This window comes from Seriola lalandi, unplaced genomic scaffold (genome assembly GCF_002814215.2).
Source record: "Seriola lalandi dorsalis isolate HSWRI2012SDOR001 ecotype SW California unplaced genomic scaffold, Sedor1 jcf7180002054954, whole genome shotgun sequence".
Lineage (NCBI taxonomy): Eukaryota > Metazoa > Chordata > Actinopteri > Carangiformes > Carangidae > Seriola > Seriola lalandi.
Window position 1 is genome coordinate 1,731,542 of NW_019525505.1, and position 22,721 is coordinate 1,754,262.

The window sequence follows — 22,721 nt, forward strand, 5'->3', positions numbered from 1 at the left end:
ATAGGTGTGTGTGTGTGTGTGTGTGTGTGTGTGTGTGTGTGTGTGTATAACAGCAGGTTACAGGAAAAATTGGACGGATGAATCAGGTTATATGATTAGAGAAATTATGTTAGCATGATCCAATCAGCCTCTTAGAGAGACACAGACAGAAATAAGAGTCATGCACACACAAATAAAAGTTTTCACAAACACACACACACACACACACACACACACACACACACACACACACACGCACACACACGCACACACTAATGGACATGAATATGCAGACACAAAGTAGTCCAGGAAAATCCAGAGCCTGTAAACAGCAGTGCGGTCCAGATGACGTATGACTTGGATTAGCTGGGGAGTCATGGGAGGGTTACTGGGTTCTGACATACTGAACTCTCCTGACAGCACACACCACCCCAAAGTTTGAATCAAGCTTTAAAACTAGTCCTGCTGAAACTCATTAGCTACAGTCAGACCTTAAAGGACTTAACTTCCTCCAGCAGTGTTTACTGTTTCTCAGCTTCTCTCATACTTTGGATTTCGAACATTTTCTTGTCGTTAGTTTCCTTGTTTTGATTATTTACATAACCTACAGCAGGGACAGCGATGAGGTTTAACTATGGGAAAGTTCTTCTCAGTATTGTTCAATGCAGGGCCAACACAGAAGATTTATTTATTCATTTAAGATTTTGTAGAATGTTTTTTTATAGTTTTACCTGAAGGAAGATGTAATTTTCCCATCAGACACTGGGTGCTACAAATAATAACCTTAGACAAAAACGTATGTTTGTAATATTTGTGTATGTTTTGTCTAATACTACAAGACTAATGTTGATCCAAACTCAACAAACAGTGACCTGTTTCATTTCTGCTTTAAGAAAAATCCTGTTGTAGCTTTATTTTTTCAAATCAGCACCATGTCTGTTGAGACTGTTACCTATTCGTGTTTGAGACACAAATCATTGATCGTGTTTGTTGATACAAGGTCATATTGTATATTGGATTGGATTTGGCCGGCGGGCTGCTGTTTGCCCACCACAGGCCTGCAGTAAATCTTCAGTGTGATGAATGGAGAGCAGGAGCAGAATGCTGTATTTCTTAAGACATAAAACATGAAGAGGTGAAATACTGATGGGTTTCAACAACAGAAAATGTGCATCAGCATTAAAAGACTTTTTTCATTTAGACTCTTGTGCAGTAACCTTTTGAAAGCTGGACTCTCAGTTTTACATGACTCGACTGATTTACTATTTCCAGACCTGAACATCTCTGACTCATCCACATTAAATATGGTCTCTCTAGAACACATCATGCGATACATCGCATGGCTTTGTTTTAACACAAGCGGAAAAAGGTAACTTTACAAGCGACAGATGTTTTGGACAGACTGTAAGGTCAAAAATTGTATCTGACTTACTAATTGCTAATTACTAAAATCTACAATTCAAATGTATGATCAGCTTCATAGGTGAAAATGAGGACACACTCCAGCTTCACAGCATGGGTCAAAAGACAACCAGGGAGCTGCTGGCCCAGTTTGGCCGACTTCTACACCCATCATTAAATAGTTGCTGACACAGTCGGTGTGGGGAAGGACAGTGAGTCACAGGCGTGCAGAGATTCTCTGGAGTAAAGACTGCAGGATGATGAGGTGGAGAAGGGAAACTATAGGAGGATAAAATGAGGGAGAGGAGGGAGAAGGAGAGAGAAGGGGTGAAGACAGGGGGAGGCGTGCGGTCATGATTTAGGACGGGGATTTTCACAAACACGTGTACACAAAGACACACAAAGACACACACACATGCCTCCTTCTGCTGTCACCCAGACTAACCAGCCCTTCCCAGGAATGTCCATCTGCAGCTACGGCTTTAGAGCCTCGTAATGCCCCTCTGCTAAAACACCAGCGAGTGTGTGTGTTTGTGTGTGTGTGTGTGTGTGTGTGTGTTTGTGTGTGAGGGTGGGGTGAGGAGACAGCTGAGATTCCGGTTTCACCCCGAAAAAGACAGGAATTAGAAGCATCCTCTGATGCAGAGAACATGCACACACACACCTCTCGTCAGCCCACGGAGCAACCCCTAAATACAAACACAGATTCCACAGTAGCACATATGTGCAGACAGGACGCCCATGTATAAACATATACATGATAAATAGCACAACTCTGACTGGGACACAGAGAGACAGAGAGGGGGCGTCGTCTTCAGCACAACAAAAGTGTCATTTCTCTCTATGTTCTCATGTCCATCAATTGTTTTTGTTCTCATTAGAGCTGATATAATACCAGAGTTTAAATACAACATGATTTTTATTTTTCAACACTTCACTTATAAACATATTTTTCTGGGAAAAAAAAAGTTTTAATCCAACAAAAGTGGGCAAATTACTCCAATCCTCATTGTTCATCTTGTGTGCTGAGTTGTGCCCCAGTTTCAAACACTACTCAAAACATACTTGTATGAAGCAGCTTTAATTCTTGATTTCAATGCTTTTATCTTTGGCTTGTAGTTTTGACTTTATTTTCTCTGGTCTGCTTTATTGATTTTATTGTTTTAAAAGACATATTTGTAATTCTCCCTCTTATACTTGCCTTGCTAATTGACACTTTCTTCTCTGTGTCTTTTATTGCCTTAATTATTATTATTATTATTATTCATTGTCTAATTACAAATAACCTTGTTGTGAAATAAAATAAAATATAATAAAATAAGTTGAGTATGAAAGACAAACACTTTAAAAAGTAAAAATTTCTATATGTAATATACATTATAATATATGACTGGTTGTTTATGATATATTTCTTTTAACTTTAAAGTTTCTCTTCTCGTCTTTGTCATTTCTTGTATAATAAACCTGATGAAGGTCACAGTCAAAACATATTAGTCTCTTAATAAAGTTGTTGGAGTTTTGACCTCATCAACATTTCTGATTTAAATCAGGAACTATCTGATCAAAGGAATAAGTAATTAACATTATTAATCTGACCAGTTACTTGGTGCAACAGACATATTTACCACCACGGGACAGTGATCTAAAACTTTTGGACCCCACACGCGTGTGTGTGTGTGTGTGTGTGTGTGTGTGTGTGTGTGTTCATTTTTGACAGAAGAGAGAAAGACACAGAGGAACAGTGTTTTCGCTCTTGACCCATTCATTCTCTGTGAGATCACTGTTGGGAAGTTTAAACAATAATCTGACAACATCACCTCCCTCTCCCATGACCCCTCATCCCCCTGGTTGCCTTCCACACACCCACACACACAAACCCACACACGCACGCACGCACACACACACACACACACACACACACACACACACACACACACACACACACACACACACACACACACCCCTCGTCCCTAGCCCCCTCGTCTTTCTAAGCATCGGTATGACATCATCCCTGTGGATTGGAAATGGGGTCTGATGGGGGAGGGGAAGGAGGAAGAGGAGAGGGGAGAGGGGTGGCCTGGTCTGTTTTGGAGCCAGACAGACATGTTTAGGTTTGAAATGAGCCGAGTTGGATCGGTTACAGAGGAAGAGAGGGACAGGGAGAGGGAGAGAAGGCAGAGGGAGGTAGAGACAAAGCGGGAGAGGAGAGGAGTGTGGCTTCAAAGGGTGGACCAAAGATTTTCACATGTTTTTTTCCCCCTCTATCCCTCTTTAGACTATTAGAGCAGGATGGAGGTAATACACAGTGTAATACAGAGAGAAGATAAAATGAAAAAAGGGTCAGTTAGAGGACAGAAGAAATATGTGAAGAACCCTCTCACTGTTTCCCCTCTATCCCATTATTTCCTTATCTTTCTCCGTGCCTCGTGATCCCGCTCTCCATGACGATCTGCCGTCTCTCTCTGATTGACTCTTATCTTCTGCCCTTTTCTCTCTTCTCAACAATATCCCCCCTGCTATCCTCCCTTCGTTACCCTCCCTATAAATACCCCTCTGCCCCCAAATAGAGTGACAGACCATTTCTCCATGCTCTACATACCCCGCAGACAGTAGCTATTATACATTCTGCCCCTGCTATTACTTTTGCACCCAGTCTGGCATCAGCCTGTCTGCACCTCGGCTCGTCGTTCACAGCTTTAATGGAGGAACATCATCTTCTTATTGATTCTTTCTCTTCTTATCTTATCGATTCTTAAAGAGAGCACGGACACAGAGAGAAAATAATACAAACCACAGCACAAACCAGATGTCTTGATTTACTTATGAGAAAATTATTAGAATGAATAAAATTATAACAATAACACAATTTTTAAATCAGTTTTTATCCTCTGTGGACCATGAATGTCTGAACACAATTTCATGTCCAAACAACTGAGATATTTTGGTCTGATGCAGCCACTCGTGGCGCCCTGCTAGCATGGCTTAAATTACACTGAAATGTGTGTTTACAATACATATTATAAGAAAATCTGGTCCTCAAACAATAGGTCATTGTCGCCGCTACACAAATATTGCACAGCAGGTCAATCAGCAGTAGTCTTTTTGTCTGTAATGCTCATTTTTAAAAAAATTCAATACAAAGATCCAAAAGAAAACCTGCTGGGGACGCTGCTCATAATGAGTTCCTGGGGTTGGATGTGAAAATCTCTCCATATGCAGCAGGTTATAGGAGGAAAAAACATATTCATCGCCTCTTTGAATCATTTAAATGTCTGGACTAGAATATATCTGTCATTACTCAGAGTCAGGCGACATGTTAGCGCACCTGTAAATGTGATCACTGACATGATTCGTGTTAACTGCACACCAGACAAAACACATGGAACAGCTTCACACTCTTTGTCTGATCTGGATCTCTTTTTCAAGTGCAGCCTATTTAGCTTTTCACAGCTCTCTCTGTCTCTCTCTCTCTCCATCCTCTCATCATTCACCCTCTCACCGCCTCTCTGTCTCCTCTGTCTGTTCTCTGCCACACATGCACTCGACTTGCTCTCATTAAAAGACCTGCGAGGGGGAAGGAGAGAGAGAAAGAGACCCAGAAACAGGCTGAGAGACTGAAGAAGAAACAAGCTCACAGACAGAGAGGTAGGACAAGAGGGGGATGGTGAGGGCAAACGAAGATGTTTCACTAAATATCCAAATAATCAAACAGAGAGATGAAAAGAAGAAGAGAGAGCAGGAATGAAAAAGCAGGAACTAGGATGAAGAGAAACAGAAGCAGAAGTGTCTCATTAAATGGAAAAAAAAAATGTTCTTTGATCCACCCACACATCTTAACAACAGTGGAGCCGATCACTCTCCAGGGAACGAGCAGGACACCTACTAAATTTTTCAAATGCATGAAAATGATTAGTGCTCATATCGCATGAATCATCAATCATCTTCAAAACAGCATAACCTTTCTCCGAGCATCAGCAGATGGGAGAAAAACGGTTAAGTGTGCTGGCTGTGCGTGGGACTCGTGCATACTTCTCCTGAGCGCTCACATACTTACATAGTTTTCCAAAGTGGACAGGATGTTACATCATGGCCAGAAAATGCGCTCTTAAATGATAGTAGTCGCACTGAAAGAGCGGTCTGTACAAACCATGAAACGAGCAGGGGAGTAACGCAATAAAACACAATGGATGTGCCGGAGAGGCACATTCCTGAGGTCAGCTCCACAGTAAAGCTCAATTTCTCTTTAAATATAGAAACAAGCTACAGTCATTTTCTGACTTAATGCTAAAATATCACAAGAAGGAACCAATATACAAATAATCATGTGCAGATTTTATTTATTCATTTTGACCCTGTGTTTTAGGAAAACGTCTCAGGATTTCTTCTTCGCCTTCATTCTTTACTCAGAATAAATCCAAGTGTAAACACACTAAACATAACAAACTTTATAAACAGCGACTTCCTAATGTTGCATCCACTGATGCAAATAGAAGACATCTCTTCGCCCAATATTTATTTACCAGTAGTTTAGACATGTCTTAAACAATTTAAGTTGTTTACGATGCCACACGTTTTAATGATTCCAGCTTCTGCACTGTGAGGATCTGCTGCTTTTCTGTTTTATTTCAAATGTAAATTGAAACTCTTTTGGCTGAGGAGGCAGCACTGGGCTCTGAAAGATTGATGACAATCTTTCACTGATTCTTTAATTAATCAAAAAAGTCATAGACGGATTCATCAATAGTGAAAATAATCATTAGTCATTCCTGTTTACACTCTTGAAATCATATATTTGTGCTCAACATGTAGTTAATGCAACTTGTCATATCTTCGAGTCGAGTAATTTGATTGGCCGAAAGCACATTCTGACAATCCAATTAATTTCTCAATAAACAAGTCCAGCTGCTGGCTGAAGACGCTCTGCATGACTAGAAATAAAATATTTTCTGTGTGCTGCAAACTGCACTTAAAACAAGCCAGTTAGTTTAAATACACTGTGCAAAAGCCAGACTACCACTGTGTCCTCAAACGCCATCCTGTACTTTACCATTACTGACTGCTGCTTGAGGTAAATAAAACAACAACAACAACAACAACAACAACAGAGAGGCAGTGCAGACAAGTGTTGCTAACACACACAAGATAAAGGAAAACAGAGATGTGTGATTTGCTCCAGTATCAAATTTAAATCTTCATCTACCATCACAATGACAGGGCTAACAAGTTCAAAAGGCAGGACGGGTGGGGCCTGAACATTATGGGGGGAGGAGTATGATGTGTGTTTATAAGGAGGAGAGAGAGAGAGAGAGAGAGAGAGAGAGAGAGAGAGAGAGAGAGAGAGAGAGAGAGAGAGAGTGTGTTGGTGGGAAATGTTTAGGAAAACGCAGAGAGCATCGTAACTGTCCTTGAGGGGGAAAAGCTGCGTGATTCAGCAGCGTGTCAGGGATTTCAAAGAGATGCGTGACTCAACTAATCACTGCCTCCGACTCCTGACACATACACACACACACACACACACACACACACACACACACACACACACACACACAGAGACCCTTACCTCACGCTCTCTGGAGGTATGAGCGAGAGGAAATGATGGATATAGACCTCCACAGAGACTCGACAAATATTGAATGTCTCTCTGTCTCTCTGTCACACACACACACACACACACACACACACACACACACACACACACACACCATTTTCACCCTGAACTCCATCAGATTCTCTCCTGTTCTTACTCACAGACTCAAGTGGATATTATAACTGCCAAAGCAAATGACTAACACACCTGCATTCACACACACTGCTCCAGGATGTACTGCAATACAAAAGAACCACAGCTCATCAGACTGTTTGACCATCCTCCACACATACAGTTACATCCATCTTCTGTGGGATTTCACTGTAACACTGCCACCTCACACACACTCATACCCATACACATCATCTCCACGTAAATAACCAGCAACAACAAAAGTCCATCCTACCTTGAACTCCTGCAGCTGCTGTTTGATCATCTCCACCTCTGTGCCGACGATGCCCTGCGCATTCAGCCCCTCCTCAGCCCTTCCCAGCAGGCCTTGCAGCTCAGCCACCAGCCTGTAGAACTCCCGGACCCTCCCGGCAGCGTCCTCGATCTGGTCCAACCTGGCCTGGCCGCGCTCGCTCAGCTAGCAAGAACACAATCAAAGAAATCAGTGACCTGATAAAACCTATCAATGCAGGAGGCATGATATGTTTTTGATTAACTAAACAGTGAATTCATCAAAGAGCTAATGTGACACAAAGTTAATGCATTAAAGTTCTTACATGCCTTAATATCAAAATGTCAAGATCTCGAATATTAAATTCACTCACACATAAATTAGATCAAATGACCCGAGTCATTGCCGCAGAATAAATTAATATATTAAAGCAAATTTACACAAAAATAGAGAAAATGAAAACACTGCCACCACTGCATCATCCTTCTCCTCCTCCCTCACCTTGCCGGCTTGGCGGCTCAGAGCTTCAGTCTCCCTCCTGAGAGCCAGGAGATCAGGGGAGGAGCCCTCTCGCCGCAGCATGGTGGTGCACTCCGACGTGTGACCCTCCAGCTCCGACCTCAGGTTGGTCAGACGGGACAGGAAGCCCTTCAGGGCATCTGCCTGAGACGCCAGGGAGTCGGCATCACGCCCGACAGGGCTGAGGGAGTCCAGTTCATCGTCAAGGTCGGCAAGGCGAGAGAAGACATCGCGCACGTGTGACTGGACCTCGCCGACGCCCTGCAGACGAGACTCCAGGGAGGAGCAACAGTGTTCGATCTGATGGGGAGAGGAGGACGGAGGAAAAGCACAACAGGTGTTAAGAGAAGCACAGTCAAGTTTGTGCATCACAATTTCAAAATACAAAATGAAACTCCTACATTCCAGCTGAAGGACGGTGTCTGCTCAGTGTAGTACTTTTTATTCAAAGAGTCAGACCCAGTCAAAGGTGGAAGATGAAGATTTAGTTGATTTTGAGCAACTCTTTCAAATCTAATGTGAAACTATAAATGGGTGCAGTCAGAAACATTTTTGGTGAGCAGCTGCAGGGCCAACAAAACTGTAAATGTACTATCAATGAAAGACACTGATGATATCTGAGTCATACAGAACAGACTTCCTCGTCAAACCACATATTAATCAGACAAATAGAAGCCTGTGTGGTCATATTTTCTCTTTCAAAACTGGACAAATCACTGAAGCAGAACCAGGAAGTGATTCAACACAACAGCAAATGAAAATAGACTCTGTCAGTGTAGGTGCAAGAACGAGACAACGGCAACGTTATCTAAGAGGAGACTGATCTGCATCATCTCCTGCAGCACAGCAGCTCTGTCAGATCAATATTTCAAAAAGAGAAATAAAACATCTCAGTGAACAACAGCGCGGTCTGATGGTTTTTAATATACAGCTCCTGTGATGGCTCTAACCTTAAATGGAATATTTGGAGGCTGTATTGCAGAAAATAGATGCAATACTGTGGGTGCTGAATTCTCTCTGCTCAGGTTCAAACTGTGATTAAATGTTGAATGTCCACAATGACCATATATGACGACTGTAAGTCTAATGGCCAAACTCTACCGACAGCTTTAGCTGCTCTGCTCTCTCTCAGCTCACTGACACTTGTCTTCTAAGCACACACACACACACACACACACACACACACACACACACACACTAGATGTGACACCCTCTCACACAGTGACCCTTGGTATAAATAGCTCCTCTAGTTGTACAACATCTCTTCACTCCAGACTAAATTGTGGAGGTTACATTAGCTCATAACTGTTATGACTCTGTTCTCCTCGTGTCCTGCTGCTTTTCCACAGCTGTCTGCTGGATGGATGATCCTTCGCTGCTTTAATATATGGGTCAAGTATATTTTTGACATTAACTAGCCGTCACTGGTGATCTGTGGTTTGAGAGGAGGAAGAAAAAATCAGCTATGATATAAAGTTAAGTACAGTGTTGAGAGCTGACACTAAGCTCCAAAGAGATACAATGTAAGTGTTAACAAGCCAAGTCCCGTGAATCTCATCAGTGCTCTGTGAATTTCAGCAATTCAAAAGAGAATAATGTCAAGAGAAGAACTCTTGTAATATGCTCGTACATTATTTTGCAGATGTAATTATTTGAGACATGTTTGATGTCCTTATTTGCCCAGTGATAACTTTCCAAACCTGGAGCATGGTCTCACATTTGTGGTTCATCTCTGTGGTTTTTGTAATTCCCTCTGAAGCTTTGTAAAGCTGCACGATTTATGACACTGTATAAAAATAAACCCTCATATTTCCAATATTTATTTCTTGGTTTCTTTTCCTGACCGCGACTCTGCTCCTCACCTTGCCGGTAACGTCATCATATTCTTTCTCTGTCTCTTTCGCCTGGTCCTGAAGCCTCTGTGCCCCCTCAGTGCTGCCTCCCGGTGTCTGAGGTGCATCCTGCACCAGCCCCTGGGCCAGGTCTCTGAGGTAGACCACCTGAGGCTGCAGGGACCTCAGGTTCTCCTGCTGACCTCTCAGCCGCTCCAGGCTCTTCGCACTGCATGCCTGAATGGGAGACAAGTAAATGTGATTGCCACTTTACTTGAATGATTGTGAAACATTATTTAAAATAACCTTGTATTAGACACACCTTCGGTGCTAATGACAATGTGATCGAACAGTTTCAGTACCTGAGGTCCCAGAGCCTCCTGGACTTCAATCTGGTGCTTGGCTGCCTCCATCCTCCGCTCCACCGCCTGTCTGCCCTCTTCAAACTCCTTCAGGCGGCCAGACAGTTCCTCCAGCTGGGAGGTGCGGTTATGGAGCTTCTCCCCCAGTCCATCCACCCTGCGGTTCAGCTGGGCCTTCTCGTCCCGTACCTACAGCACATTTGTTTACATTACATCAGTTTTCCACATTTACCTAATTTGTGATTTTAGATCACTAACAATACACACTTTATAGATACATCAATATTCAGTCTCTAAATGTTGGGGACACATCCACCAAAAGACACCTAAATCCCAGAGGCATCATAATTAAGTAATAAAGCATATCAAGACAATAAAGCAGATAAAGCAAGCTTTATCTTTATATAATGATACAACACACTTGAGAGAAGAAACAACAGTGTTTTATCAGTAAAATTACAGCAGGTATTTACCTCTTCCTCCCCGATGCAGCACTGCTCCAGCAGCTGATCAGCTGCAGTGTTGAAGGCCTCGAGGAGAGGCTGTCGTCTCTCCAGGTCCAGTGACAGACCTCGGGCCCTCTGCAAGGCTTCATCCAGGGCAGCTGAGTCCAGTGATGGCTGAATCTCTCCATCTTTCTCTTCGCAGTCTGACAACCACGGGATCAGCTCTGCTTTGTGCTGCTGGTAGGTTTCTGCTTTCCTCAGAGTGTTCTTCAGTCGACTCTCCCGGTCTGAGATTCTCTGGTTCAACCCCTCCCAGTCCTGTCGCAAGGATCCCAGGTGGGACTGAAGGGCAGAGCGTTCGTCTCCGCCTGCTGGGAGAGTGGCGAGCAGCGACGCTCCCTCAGCCTGAATCAGCTCGTAGGATCCTCGCTGACTGGCGAAGCCGCGCTGGAGCTCGTCTGTCTGTGCCAGCAGGGAGCGGATGGCCTCTGGCTGGCAAGGCAGGGAGTCGGAGGAGGATTCTCTGGGATCTGCCTGCTTGTCAAGCCACGAGCGCAACTCCTCAAACATCTGCTGGAACTGCTGGGTGGATGACAGGGCGGCCTGGAGCTGAGACAGACCGTCAGCTAGAGGAGAGCAAAGAAGAGCACAAGGGATTACAAACATAAATACTGAAAATACTTTCAAACAAAAAAGGCCAAAGAGGAGTTTTTGTTGTATTTATTTCAGTGGATTTGTTAGTGGTGCTTTAGTGTAATCAAAACAATATCCCCATTACAGCTACAGAGGGATTAAAGAGAATTAACCAATTCATTCTGTATAGAATATCACTACCAGCAAATAAATCAAGCATAAACATAAAGAACACTTACAGATCACTAAAAGCACAGTTATTATATCAACCAAATAAAGTCCACAAACCTGCACGCTCCTCCAAACTCTTCAGCGGCCCACTGACGCTCTCCAGTCGTTTACTCAGCTCTTCCTTCAGGTAGGGTTCAGCTACGATGGCACTCAGCTCCCGGCAGAGCCTCTCAGCCTCGGCCAGCTCGGTCCGCCGTCTCTCCAGCTCTGAGCGGATCTCTCCGGTTTCCTGCAGGCGGCGCTTCAACGCCTCGGGCTGGGCACTCAGCGAGGCCTGAGCGTCCAGCCTCTCACCCAGAGCAGAGGCACTGGAGGAGAGCTCTCTGAGCAAGGCCTGAACAGGAGAGGAGGAAGGTTACAACACTCTCCTGTCATGGTGATGGTGTAACATGACTCCACCTGGACTAAACTTACCTGGTACCGTTCGCTGGTTCCTTGGGCCTGGTCGATGTGGTTTGACCTCTGACTCAGTCGGTTTGTTAGATCTTCCCACTGCTGGGAGATGGAGCCCAGCTCAGTCTGCACCTCCGCCAGGTCCTTAGGGTCCTGAGCAGAGTCACAGGTCTGGGAGAGAATTCCCTCAGCAGCCTGGGTCAGCTGGTCAAACTGCGGCCTCCTGGTCTCAAACTCACGCAGCATGAACTAAAAGAAGAGAGGCATTAAAAGCAAAAGAAAGCCTGAAGGAAAACCTGGAAAATTTCTGTACAACAGTGGAACCGATTGGTATTTATGGCTTTGGATAATAATGGATTTTATTAGAGCACCATTTTTTATTTTTTAACATAAATGTTGCATCATTTATGTCTCATGTAAGGCGAGGTTTAAAATTCTTGCACAATATGTTCTTATCCTCACTAACATTCAGAACTGAAGGGAACTTAAGTGTCAAAATAAAAGAAACCAATAGAATCAAAGAATTAAAAGAGAGGAGTATTTATTGTACTGTATATTGAGTTGTTTTCATTCTTGTATATTTCTCCTTAAGCTGGATTTTCTGTATTGATCATTGCTTTGTAAGCTCTCTGATCCTGTTTCCAGGTTCTGCCACGTACCTGTACTTGTTGTTTCTGGGTGTTGAGCATGTTGGGGTCGATGCTCAGTGGTCCCAACACGCTCATCATCAGCTCCTTCTCCCTCAGCCACGGGCCCAGCTGATTGGCTGCTGAGGCAAAGCTGCCCAGCCTATCGGCACACGTCTCGAGCTCGGTCTGCCTCTGGGCTGCAGTCTGATTGGCTGTCTGCCAGCGGGAGTCTGTAGAAAATAACCAATAGAGGCAGGAGTGAAGAAAACAGGACTCAAAATGACAAAATGTTGATGTGAACAGTATATTTGTAGTTGTGTTTTCTCATTACAGCACAGTGTGAAACGAGGGTAATCACTATATCAGTCATGGTGATGAAATCAGAATCCTTCATTTAAACTTGACTCAATGTGAAGAACAACACTGACAAAACAATGAGACATTTTTCTTCCTCTGTCTTTCCTCCTACTCTTCTGTCTCTTTCTCCCTCTCTGACTCATGTTCTGGGCATCCAGCAGTATGTGCGTGTGTGTGTGTGTGTGTGTGTGTGTGTGTGTGTGTGTGTGTGTGTGTGTGTGTGTGTGTTCAGCATTATGAAATAAGAAATATAAAGGGCTGCTTCTTGGATTTCACCTTAAATATTTCTGTCTCGGTTACCTCATACCAGGCCCTGGTAAAAATATCAAGTATGAAAATGAACAAATGGCTTTGACAGGAACACTTCCCACTCTCTCCCTGGATAATATTGATCTCAGTTTCTCTCCATCGCTCGGAAGAATTATTACACACTGCACTGTGCCACTTTCTTTTACAGTTTTCAAAAACATGCCTCAGTAAAAACAACTCCTCTTTTTTCTTTCAGTTTTCAGTCCCTGTTTTTGTTTCATCTTCTCCAGCGATGTCTACCTGTAAGGTTTTCCTCATTTTCTTATTCTCTGTAGAGAATGAGATTATTCTCTGTCTGTAGGCAACAAACACTGACTCACCGTTTCACTGTTTTTACATTCCTCTAAATGGATGAGTCTTTGTGTTAAGTCTCTCAGGCAGTATTCTTTCTCTGTAACAATAACTTCATCTTCTGCACATGCTACCTATAGTGAATAATATTTCTGTGACCCCTACAGTTCACGACAGGACGGTATCTCTAGTAGCTGTTATCTCCTGGTCTTGAAAGGGGCTTTTTTCTTCACATTTAGTCTAATTTAGTTTTTACCTTCATGCATGTGCGTTAGCTGAGACTGTATCAGTTTCTGTCCCCTCATATTGCTGAAAGTATTTTCTGTGATCTGCAGCATGTACCTATCTCCTGCAGCTGTTGCCTCCAGCTGTCTGCCTCAGGAGAATCAGGGTTGTCAGCAATGAGCTTCCTCAGTGTGCTCTTCAGCTCCTCTACCTTCCCAGAGTGCTCAGTCAGCTCAGAGAGGAGGGCCTGGAGAGGAAGGAGAAGAGGACAATGACAGGACTTAAAGCAGCAACTCAATATTATAATATCTATTCAACAAGCCAACGCACAATTAATTATATATACATGAGTTCTGATGAACGATAATAGAAGAATAGACGATATTTATGTCGATCTGCTGCTGATGAACCTCCTTTACCTTGTTCTCCTGGGCCTGGGCGCGAACCACCTCAGGTTTGGAGGGGGAGGCGGTCTGTCCCTGTTTCAGGCTGTGCTCTTTGTTGGCCAGCCAGCTCTTCAGCTCCTCTGTGCCCTGCCTGGCCTTCTGCCTCAGCTCCAGTGAGGCCTGCTGGCGGCCAAGACGTTCTTTCAACTCTCCGCCCAGCGTCTCATATCGACCGTTCACATCAGACACGGCCACCTGCAGCTCTGTCAGGTCTGAGGGCAGAACACAAAGAAAAGGAGAAAACTGCTGAACATGGAGCCACATGGAGTAGGGATTATCAGCAGGGCAGAGACACATAAAATAGACAAGTACATCGCCTACAGCTGTGTAGTGCAGGTAGATCAGGGCAACCCAGATAAAGAGGGTCTGTAAAATCCTAATTCTGCTTTGGAAATATTTTTTAAAAGTGAACAGATTTGCCAGCGACAGATGTTTTGAATGGACAGAAAGCTGACAGAGACACGACTGTATCAGACACAGAAACAGAAACACACTGTAATCTCTCAGAGTGAGTCGAAGGAAACCATGAACACCAGTATAGCTTGAGCTGTTCACATAATTGTTGCTGTGTTAGGTTTACTATAGAAGCTGACTTTCAGGAGGGATTAGATAAGATAGAGAGCTGGAGGAGGAGCTCACCTTTGCAGGTGTGAATGCCATTGACACTGCTGGGACCTGATGAGCCATTGATTTGAGGAGCACCTGGGAGAGAGACACACACCGGACTGAGACAGTGGCAGTACAACACACTCATGCATGTATAGTCGCACAAACAAACAGGTCCAGTGATGTACCGACTGATAAACAACAGGCACATATGTAAAGACTTCTGACACAAGCATGTAATATCAGAATCACAAACACTGTGTTCCACACACAGAGCTCTGCAGGAGAAACAAAGACACTGGACAAAAGCCATGAAAACGGATGACAGCAGTGAGGAAGACATGGAGGATACTCATAGTCTTTACATGACAGACATTTGTGTAATATCCAAAACTTCAACCTTTGCTATGTTTTGCTCTCTGATTCTCTACAGATTTTACTTTTAACTTCTAATTAATGATATTTCCTTCTGTCTTCAACTACAACAGACACACGAGTGGTTCAGTTTCACCATGAACTCATGTACATGAGAATTACTAATGACTAATTACTGATTTACAGAGAGCAACACAGTTCTATCAGAGCTGACCCAGAGCAAATGACCAAGACAGCATGGATTATAAATACTAATTTATTGCATTCCTCACTTGTTTTTCTGTTTTTCTCAGGTCAAATAATTTTATAAACCCCTTGTTGCCTTTTCCACCGACCTACATCATCATCTGTAAATCTCACCTAAATGGCCTGTAAAAAGACTCTCATATGGAAAACAAGTCATTTAAAGTGAAGAGGGGGTGCGAGGATTGTTTTTTGTTGGGCAGTGTTTCCATCGCTGCTCTTACCAGTTTTGGTCTGAGGCGCAGTGATGTCGATGATGACGGACTCCAGCTGTGAGCCTGTCTTGTTCAGCTCCTGAACCCTGGGTCCCTGTGACTCCCAGTCATTCAACAAGTCCTGAAGGCACAATTCATCTTTTTGAGTCACTGAGCTATAACAGCACATGCTATAGTCACTGGGTTCAAACAACATGTCTGTAAATGTTTTCTCTCGCAGGGTTTGTGATCACTTAGCTCACGGTACCTTGAGCTGCTGGACTCTTCTCTGCAGGCCGTCAGTGTTGAGGTTGGCCTCTTTGGGGGGCAGCTGGTCCTGTGCCGTCTGAAGCCACCTGAGGAGGGAGCCGGAGAGCCCGCGGAACTGAAGCAGCCGCTGCTCACAGGCCTGGATGGCAGCAAACCTGTGTCAGAGGAACGCAGGAAAGGGGAGGAAGAGGATGGTATGAAGAGCAGCAGCAGAAAGTAGGAAGTAGTGATGAAGAAGACGAAAAGGATTATGAAGGAGGAAGAGGAGGATAGCAGTAGATGCACCTTAAATCTTTTTGGTTTCAAGGCAAAGTAAAGCAGTTACATGATCTCTCTAAAGCTCTTTTTACATGATATTCTCTTAAAAAACAAACACACACACAAAGCACCACTGACAGGGAGTATTCAGGGTCCACACTGGCCCCCGAGGCCGCGTTAACACAGCCTTGACCTCCTTCTCTTTGTATGTGATCTGTCTCGAGCTATGGCTGGAAAAGTGCTGAGTGCCCGTAGACAAAACAGCTCAGAGAAGTCGTCTGGCATGGGGCAGTATCATTATCATGCTGCTATTTTCTCCCCCCGGGGGATTCGGGGCCGGGAGTTAATACGAGAGAGGCCGTTTATAGGACAGACAATGAGCCATCTCCACTCTGCTTATATTAGCACCCGGGCCGGCTCATCAGCTCACACTGGTCACACAGATACAGCAGAGACACACACACACACACACACACACACACACACACACACACACACACACACACACACACACCGTACAGTACACGGAAACCAACTGCTATGAAACATCATGCAGCACAGTAAATAACCCCCTACATCATGTACAGCATGTTTTATGAGTTACTAAAAAAACCTCTGACACCATGTTTATTATAGATGAGTGATTTGCTAATCTTTCTTTCTTAATACGTAAACAGGGTTTTAATATATATCCATTACACAGCCTTTATTGGTTGTTTTTCTGTGACTGGCTCAACAAACTAAAGTATAATCCAATAAACCTAAACCAGTCTGATGGTATTTATAAATTCCCAGCCCCCTGCTGACAGGCTTCAAGTGTGGCTATTCACTGATACGACATCAAACAGGGTAGGCATGGCAACTGGTGCTCCGTGAAGGCTACAAATTTAGAAAACAAATTTTGGAAATGCCAGCAGCACACTCTGTTCTGCAGAGCCAGTCACAGAGGGGTTTTTTTAAAGTAGACCTCTCTGTGTCTGAACCAGTCTTAGCTTTTGTAGGTTTGTCTCTGACAGTCTGCTGGCTTTGTGTCAGTCTAAAAGGAACTGACCGCTGTCATACTTTATCACATGGGACCAAATGTTATTGTATATAATTCAAGAGTGGACAGATTCCAAACAGCTTTGTATCTGGTGCCCCCTTGTGTATGTCATGGTGAACTGCACAACGGACAAAGAGGAATTAAAAATGATATGATTCCTATTACTTCTATTTCTATTCATAATCTTTATAGATAAATAATATTATCTAATAAAGATGCCATGTAAGAGACTGGAAAATCAGGACAAAATAAATCTGTCGGCAAAGATATGAAAATGGCGGCTTCACATTTACGGCTGCATTTTTTGTCAGTCAAGTTGTCAGTTCTCACATTATCTCTTGATATTTTTACCTTTCGTTGACATTTGCCTCCAGCTGGTTGAACTCATCAGACACCCCTTTGACATTTTCCAATAAGCTCTGAGTGTTACTGAAAGCGTTTGAGTGGCTGAGCTCGGTGCCGAGGTTGCAGAAGGACTTGAGCTGACCCGCTTCCTGCTCCAGCTCCGACTTGACCTCCTGAGAAAAGATGCACAGGACAAAAGGGCTGAACAGACTGACAGTATAACTGATCCACTAACAGGCCACACTGCAGATGACCTGTTTATACAAATCTGACTTTTCTCTCCTGCTGACCTCGATGGTTTGCCTGTAGTCATCCATGCTGCGGTCTGGCTGGCCCACCGGGCTCAGAGCCTTCAGTCGGGTCTCGGTGAAGAGTTGGAGGTCGGTCCCCAGCCGCTCGTAGTTCTCCAGTCTGGGCAACAGGCCTTTGAGCTCAGACTCCCTCTCTGCCTGGCTGGCTTGTGCTTCACTGTAGCGCTGAGTCAGTTCGTCTAAAGCGCCCTGGAGGCCTGAGGCTGTGGAAGCATCCGAGCTCTGAAGGAGTTTGGAAACAGAGTCCCGCGTTGCCTCCACGCTGCCCTGCCTGGAGAGCAGCTCCTGCCGAAGTTTCTGAGGAAGGAAGAGGAGAAAACGGAGGGTCACTTTCCACATGCAATCCTACAGCACCATTTTTTAACCGTGATTTTGTCTTGTCTAAGAAACTACTGCATTTTTCCTCTGGTAATTGAGCTACCTGATTTTGGGTAAGGGCGTCTTGTACAGCCTGTGCGGTGGGCTCCACTGGTCCGGGCTTCAGAACCAGTTTGTCCAGCCAGCTGAGCAGACCCTTCAGGCCCTCCTGGACACTGACAGACTGAGCCACGGCCGTCTGAAGCTGCTCGGCCCGCTCAGAGACAGACGCAGACAGAGAGCTGAATCTTTTCTCTAAACCATCTAGATAAAAGAAAAGAGCAAAATTAGAAAAAAAAAAATGTAGTTGTAAGAATGTGTTTTTCATTTCTCAGACAAAATAAATAAGTCTCCATGTGGGTTCAGTCTGTGATTAGAACTTGAGGGGACGGCTTCGCCAAATGAAGTTACCTGCAGCACAGAGGATGTCTACAGCTTTCAGGGAGGGAGATTCATCTGCGCTGACCAGATCTCTTCCTGCTCTCTTCACCTTCTCCAGCTGCACTGAGCGCTCTGCCAGTTCATCCTGCAGCAGCTGAGGACACAGGACACACAGTCAAAATTAAATCATTTCTATAGCTGACAAAAATATTTTAAACTCAGACGACGTTCATACTTTCCATTTTACCATTGCACGCTTTTTCCAGGCTTTAATTACTTGACTGAATTTAAACTTTCTGGTCAGTACTCAACTCTATGCAGCAGCTGGAAAGACGACTGTCGACTAGCCCAGATCATGAGTGACATTTTTCCATACTTTGAAACTCGTCTGTCGTCTTCGTGATGTTTTTATTTCAGTGTTTCTCATCTGTGCCTCACCTGGACTTGTCTCAGTGTGTTCTGCAGGTTCTGTGGGTCTGTGTCCCCGCTGGCTTTGGCTATGCTTTGGTTCTGTTCCTGAGTGCTGAGCCAGGAGTGGAGGGAGACGACCTCATCCTGGTGCTGCTGGTACCTCTCCAACAGGCCGGACAAACGACCACCCAACTCTGTTGACTGCAAACACCAACAGAGAGTTTCAGTGTATGCGTAAAGTCCAGACAATGTGAAAGAAAAACCGATTCACTGACAATTTGTAGAATGCCTTCTAGTTTCTCTCACCTTGGTGTGTAGGGTTGTGTATCTGTGGTTCGCATCCTGCAGCTTGTCAGTCACCAGCTGCTTGGTGCTTTCCAAAGCTGGGTCCGAGCCGCCAACCTGCTCCAGAGACCCTTGAACAGAGTCCAGAACTTTCTGACCGGAGATGGAGACGAAACGCAGGTCCGCCTTGTGGCAAATGACTTCCTCAGCAAGCTGGAAGTACAGATACATTCACAGGTCGGTTGGGGTCGAATGCCCCCAGAAAATTTTAATAAACAACAACAACTTTTCTTCATGAGTGTGGATGGAAAGATCCTGATCATGACCAGCAGGTCTCTAGTTCAAATACCAGGGACGACTGGGAAAAAATAAATGAAAAAAAAAAAATGCATAAGGAAAGCATGCAACTCGCTGCAAATGTGATATCAAGGGACTCTTAACAAGTAAACTTAACTTTTCCCAAACTGCTTCTATGGAGTTTCCCAGAATTTGTGATTGTGAGAGTGTAAGTCATTTCAGGGCGTGTTATGGATGGATGGAAACTCAGTGAGGAAACTCAATCTTCCACGGATGATTAAAGGAAAAGAAAGCATAGTTTCGCAGTATGTGCTTTTAATCTGGACCTAGATGCAGTGAGTGATATTTCTCAGCTCATTCACTTCACTTCAAAGCAGCCGAAATCAGACTGAGCCAATATTACACAACTGCAGAGACCTGCAGTCATAGTGCTGCGCCACCTACAGGCAACAAGTAACAGCAACAAGAGATGCTGAAGGTTTAATTTTCTTTGCCTAAAATGGGTCGAACATTAATAAAAGTAATAGTTCAAATAATGTGACTAACTATGTACATTTTTTAATTAAACATTATTAAATGAACATTAAAATGATTGTGTATCTTGCGAACCTTTCTGTGCTCCTCCAGCCTGCCCTTCAGTCCTTGTGCATCAGTTTCTCCTTCCCCAAGAGAACGGAGCTCCTGTTCACTCTGTTCCAGCCAGGCACCCAGACTTCCATGTTCTTGGAGGAACTTGGTCAACTCATCTTTCAGAGCCTCAGACTTCCTCAGACGCTCCTAGAAGAGACAATTACAGTTGTAGCAACTAAGACAAAAAATACCAAGAAAAAAGGTGACGATAAAATGGATCCTTTCATCCCCAGCAGGAAAATGTAAGAGCTGTCCTGCCCCCTTTTCTTTGGTCTTGTTCGCTTTTATTCTCATGAAAGCAAAAATATCAGAATGAATATCAGAGACCATCACCAGCATCCTGTTACCTGCTGTAAGACTTACCTTACACACTAAGCATCAGTATTTAATGGAGGTACCTGGCAGCTCTGCAGTTTGTCCTGGTGCTGGGCCTGCAGCTGGTCCAGGGCAGCTTGGAGATGCTGCTTCTCTTCAGGAGGAACATTCGAGTCCGGTTGGTCCAAAAGGGATCGAGTTGTCTGGGTGATTTGAAGAAGCTGAGCCTGCTGAGACTGGAGCTGCTGAAGCTCCGCCTGGTAGAGAGGTCAAAGGTTACAAGTCATACCCTGGTAATAAAGTAAGAGATGTTGAAGTCAAGATACACTACACGTAGATTAGAGTTCCTGACCTGCAGCGTCTCTGTGTGTGACGTGACAGCACCCTCTGGCTGTGAGGACGGTGCATCAACAACATGTTGAGCCACTACAGATCCAGCTCCTCTTCTGCCTGGCTGGTTCAGGGAGGACAACTCATTCAGCAGGGAGTCAATCTGGCCTCGAGTCTCTTGGAGTTCCTCCACTGCTTTAGCCTGGAGGAGAGGAGTGGAGAAAGAAGAAAGGAGGATGAATACAAAAAAACCTGTTCTCATTCATATTCTGTAACTGTCTGAACTGTAACAAACAGAACTGCAAAAATAGGCAGATAACTGAAGATTGAAGAATGTCAGGCTGATATCTACCATCTAAAAAGGCCACATTTATTTACTTTTAATGATAAACAATAAAAAATATAGATAATATATATATAATATTCCATAAGTACGTATATGTATAATCACTCTCTTCTTCCTACCCTTTGTGTGTTCTGCTGCACAGTGGTGTTGATGGCTGTGTCCAGCTCTGACAGTGATGTGTTTGCTGAATCTGTGAGGGTGCTGTACTGCTCCTTCATTCTTGCTAGCGTCCCCTGGAGGTTCTCCCTCTCCTCTGGGCTCAGACTTTCTCCCCGATCAGCCAGGAGATCCTCCACAGAGCGGATGGCCTCAGCTATGCCCTCACCTTTAGTCTTGAGATCCTTCTGTACTTCCTGGAGAAGGAGGATGGGATTGATTTGTCAAAAGTAAAACCTTTTCATCCAGCAAATAAATCACACTAGTGTTCAAAAGTCTTTAAATTCAGTCAGAAGTAACTAATATTAGCTTATAAGAATAATTATAATGACCTGTGTCTGCATGTGCGTATTAAAAAAATGCAGATTCACAGATTAATTTGTGTGTTTTGGGGAGATTTTAGATTCTAGATGTGGAGGGAGATGAAAGTCTCATACCTTTAGTTTCTTCTGCTTCTCTTGCAAGACGTTCACATCACCTGACTCTGCTCCCGCATTCTGACTGGCCAGCAAACTGGCAGCTCCAGCCAACCACATGGTGAAGCCTTCTAGTTTCTGAGAGCATTCGGCTTTCTGCTGTTGGACAACCTGAGAGAAACGAAGGAGGAGAGAAGGAAGGAAAAAAGAGCAAAGACCCACCAGAGGAAGAAAATGTGAGGAAAACTGATAGTGACATGAATTATTGTTAAAGAATCTACCATAATTCGGACCAGACCATTTTGCTATTTTGACCTAACAACCAGCTTTTATACTTCTTAGAATAAGAGCACACTAAAAGCACTTTTGCCCCTAAACAAAGTTCTTGTGTAGTGCACACTTTGCCAAGCTTTGAGCAGATTGTGTCCAGAGTTCACACTTACACACACACACAGGCAGACATACAGGCACATATATAGTATCTTGACATCAACATGTTGGTCAAGTAACAACAAACAATACAAAGAGAAATCATACAAATATCTTTTTTTATTGGCTGTTTTTCCTCTTTCTCCTCCGTGTTCAGGTGAGAAAAGAGAAAAACAGTGAAGCACTGTAACTTAAGCGCGGCTGCTTCTGCTATCAAATCTCTAGCCTTTACCGCCGTGACACAAGAGATTTCCTTCAGCGGCAATCTGGAACAGCAAGGCAAACAGGTTAATAATACACACGTTATAGAGACATGCAGAGGAGCAACAAGCTGGCATAAAAGGCCTGTGTGGTAGGAGTGAGGGTGGTAATTCTGTCCGTGTGGCAAAGCCTTTGCAACAAGAGCAGCAGTGGGTTCCTATCAAAGTATGAAATGATGAGAGGCGTGACGACATGATGTATGATGGCACTACAGTGGTGGAGGTTAGCTAGTTAACATCAGGCTTTACCACTTTCATATGATTGTATATAACATGAGTGATGATGAAAACAGTACTGAGATGTGTAAGAAAAGCATGACACTAGTTAACAGCATGACAAATTAAGCTGTGAATACACTATATGGAAGCTTACTGCATTTAAATATATTAGTGAGAAATAGCACAGCATTTCAAACCAATC

The 22,721-nt window shown here is 44.0% G+C and overlaps 1 protein-coding gene across 19 annotated transcripts in view; it reads right to left on the bottom strand.

The window, feature by feature from the left end:
• The window catches only part of macf1a (microtubule actin crosslinking factor 1a), a 233,408-nt gene that overhangs the window by 51,071 nt on the left and 159,616 nt on the right, over window positions 1–22,721 (bottom strand). For all 19 annotated transcript variants that reach the window (XM_087170610.1, XM_087170598.1, XM_087170605.1 and 16 more), the window contains 24 exons: window positions 21,633–21,782; window positions 21,159–21,392; window positions 20,716–20,895; window positions 20,447–20,620; window positions 20,028–20,195; window positions 19,143–19,334; window positions 18,864–19,037; window positions 18,456–18,579; window positions 18,109–18,308; window positions 17,667–17,984; window positions 17,383–17,549; window positions 15,730–15,886; window positions 15,492–15,603; window positions 14,683–14,745; window positions 14,017–14,255; window positions 13,715–13,844; window positions 12,446–12,645; window positions 11,808–12,035; window positions 11,451–11,727; window positions 10,557–11,155; window positions 10,084–10,272; window positions 9,752–9,958; window positions 7,872–8,189; window positions 7,374–7,556 (listed from right to left, as the gene is read on the bottom strand). In XM_087170610.1, the coding sequence (XP_087026736.1) occupies window positions 7,374–7,556; window positions 7,872–8,189; window positions 9,752–9,958; window positions 10,084–10,272; window positions 10,557–11,155; window positions 11,451–11,727; window positions 11,808–12,035; window positions 12,446–12,645; window positions 13,715–13,844; window positions 14,017–14,255; window positions 14,683–14,745; window positions 15,492–15,603; window positions 15,730–15,886; window positions 17,383–17,549; window positions 17,667–17,984; window positions 18,109–18,308; window positions 18,456–18,579; window positions 18,864–19,037; window positions 19,143–19,334; window positions 20,028–20,195; window positions 20,447–20,620; window positions 20,716–20,895; window positions 21,159–21,392; window positions 21,633–21,782 (4,983 nt within the window). The remainder of the gene's footprint in view (window positions 1–7,373; window positions 7,557–7,871; window positions 8,190–9,751; window positions 9,959–10,083; window positions 10,273–10,556; window positions 11,156–11,450; window positions 11,728–11,807; window positions 12,036–12,445; window positions 12,646–13,714; window positions 13,845–14,016; window positions 14,256–14,682; window positions 14,746–15,491; window positions 15,604–15,729; window positions 15,887–17,382; window positions 17,550–17,666; window positions 17,985–18,108; window positions 18,309–18,455; window positions 18,580–18,863; window positions 19,038–19,142; window positions 19,335–20,027; window positions 20,196–20,446; window positions 20,621–20,715; window positions 20,896–21,158; window positions 21,393–21,632; window positions 21,783–22,721) is intronic.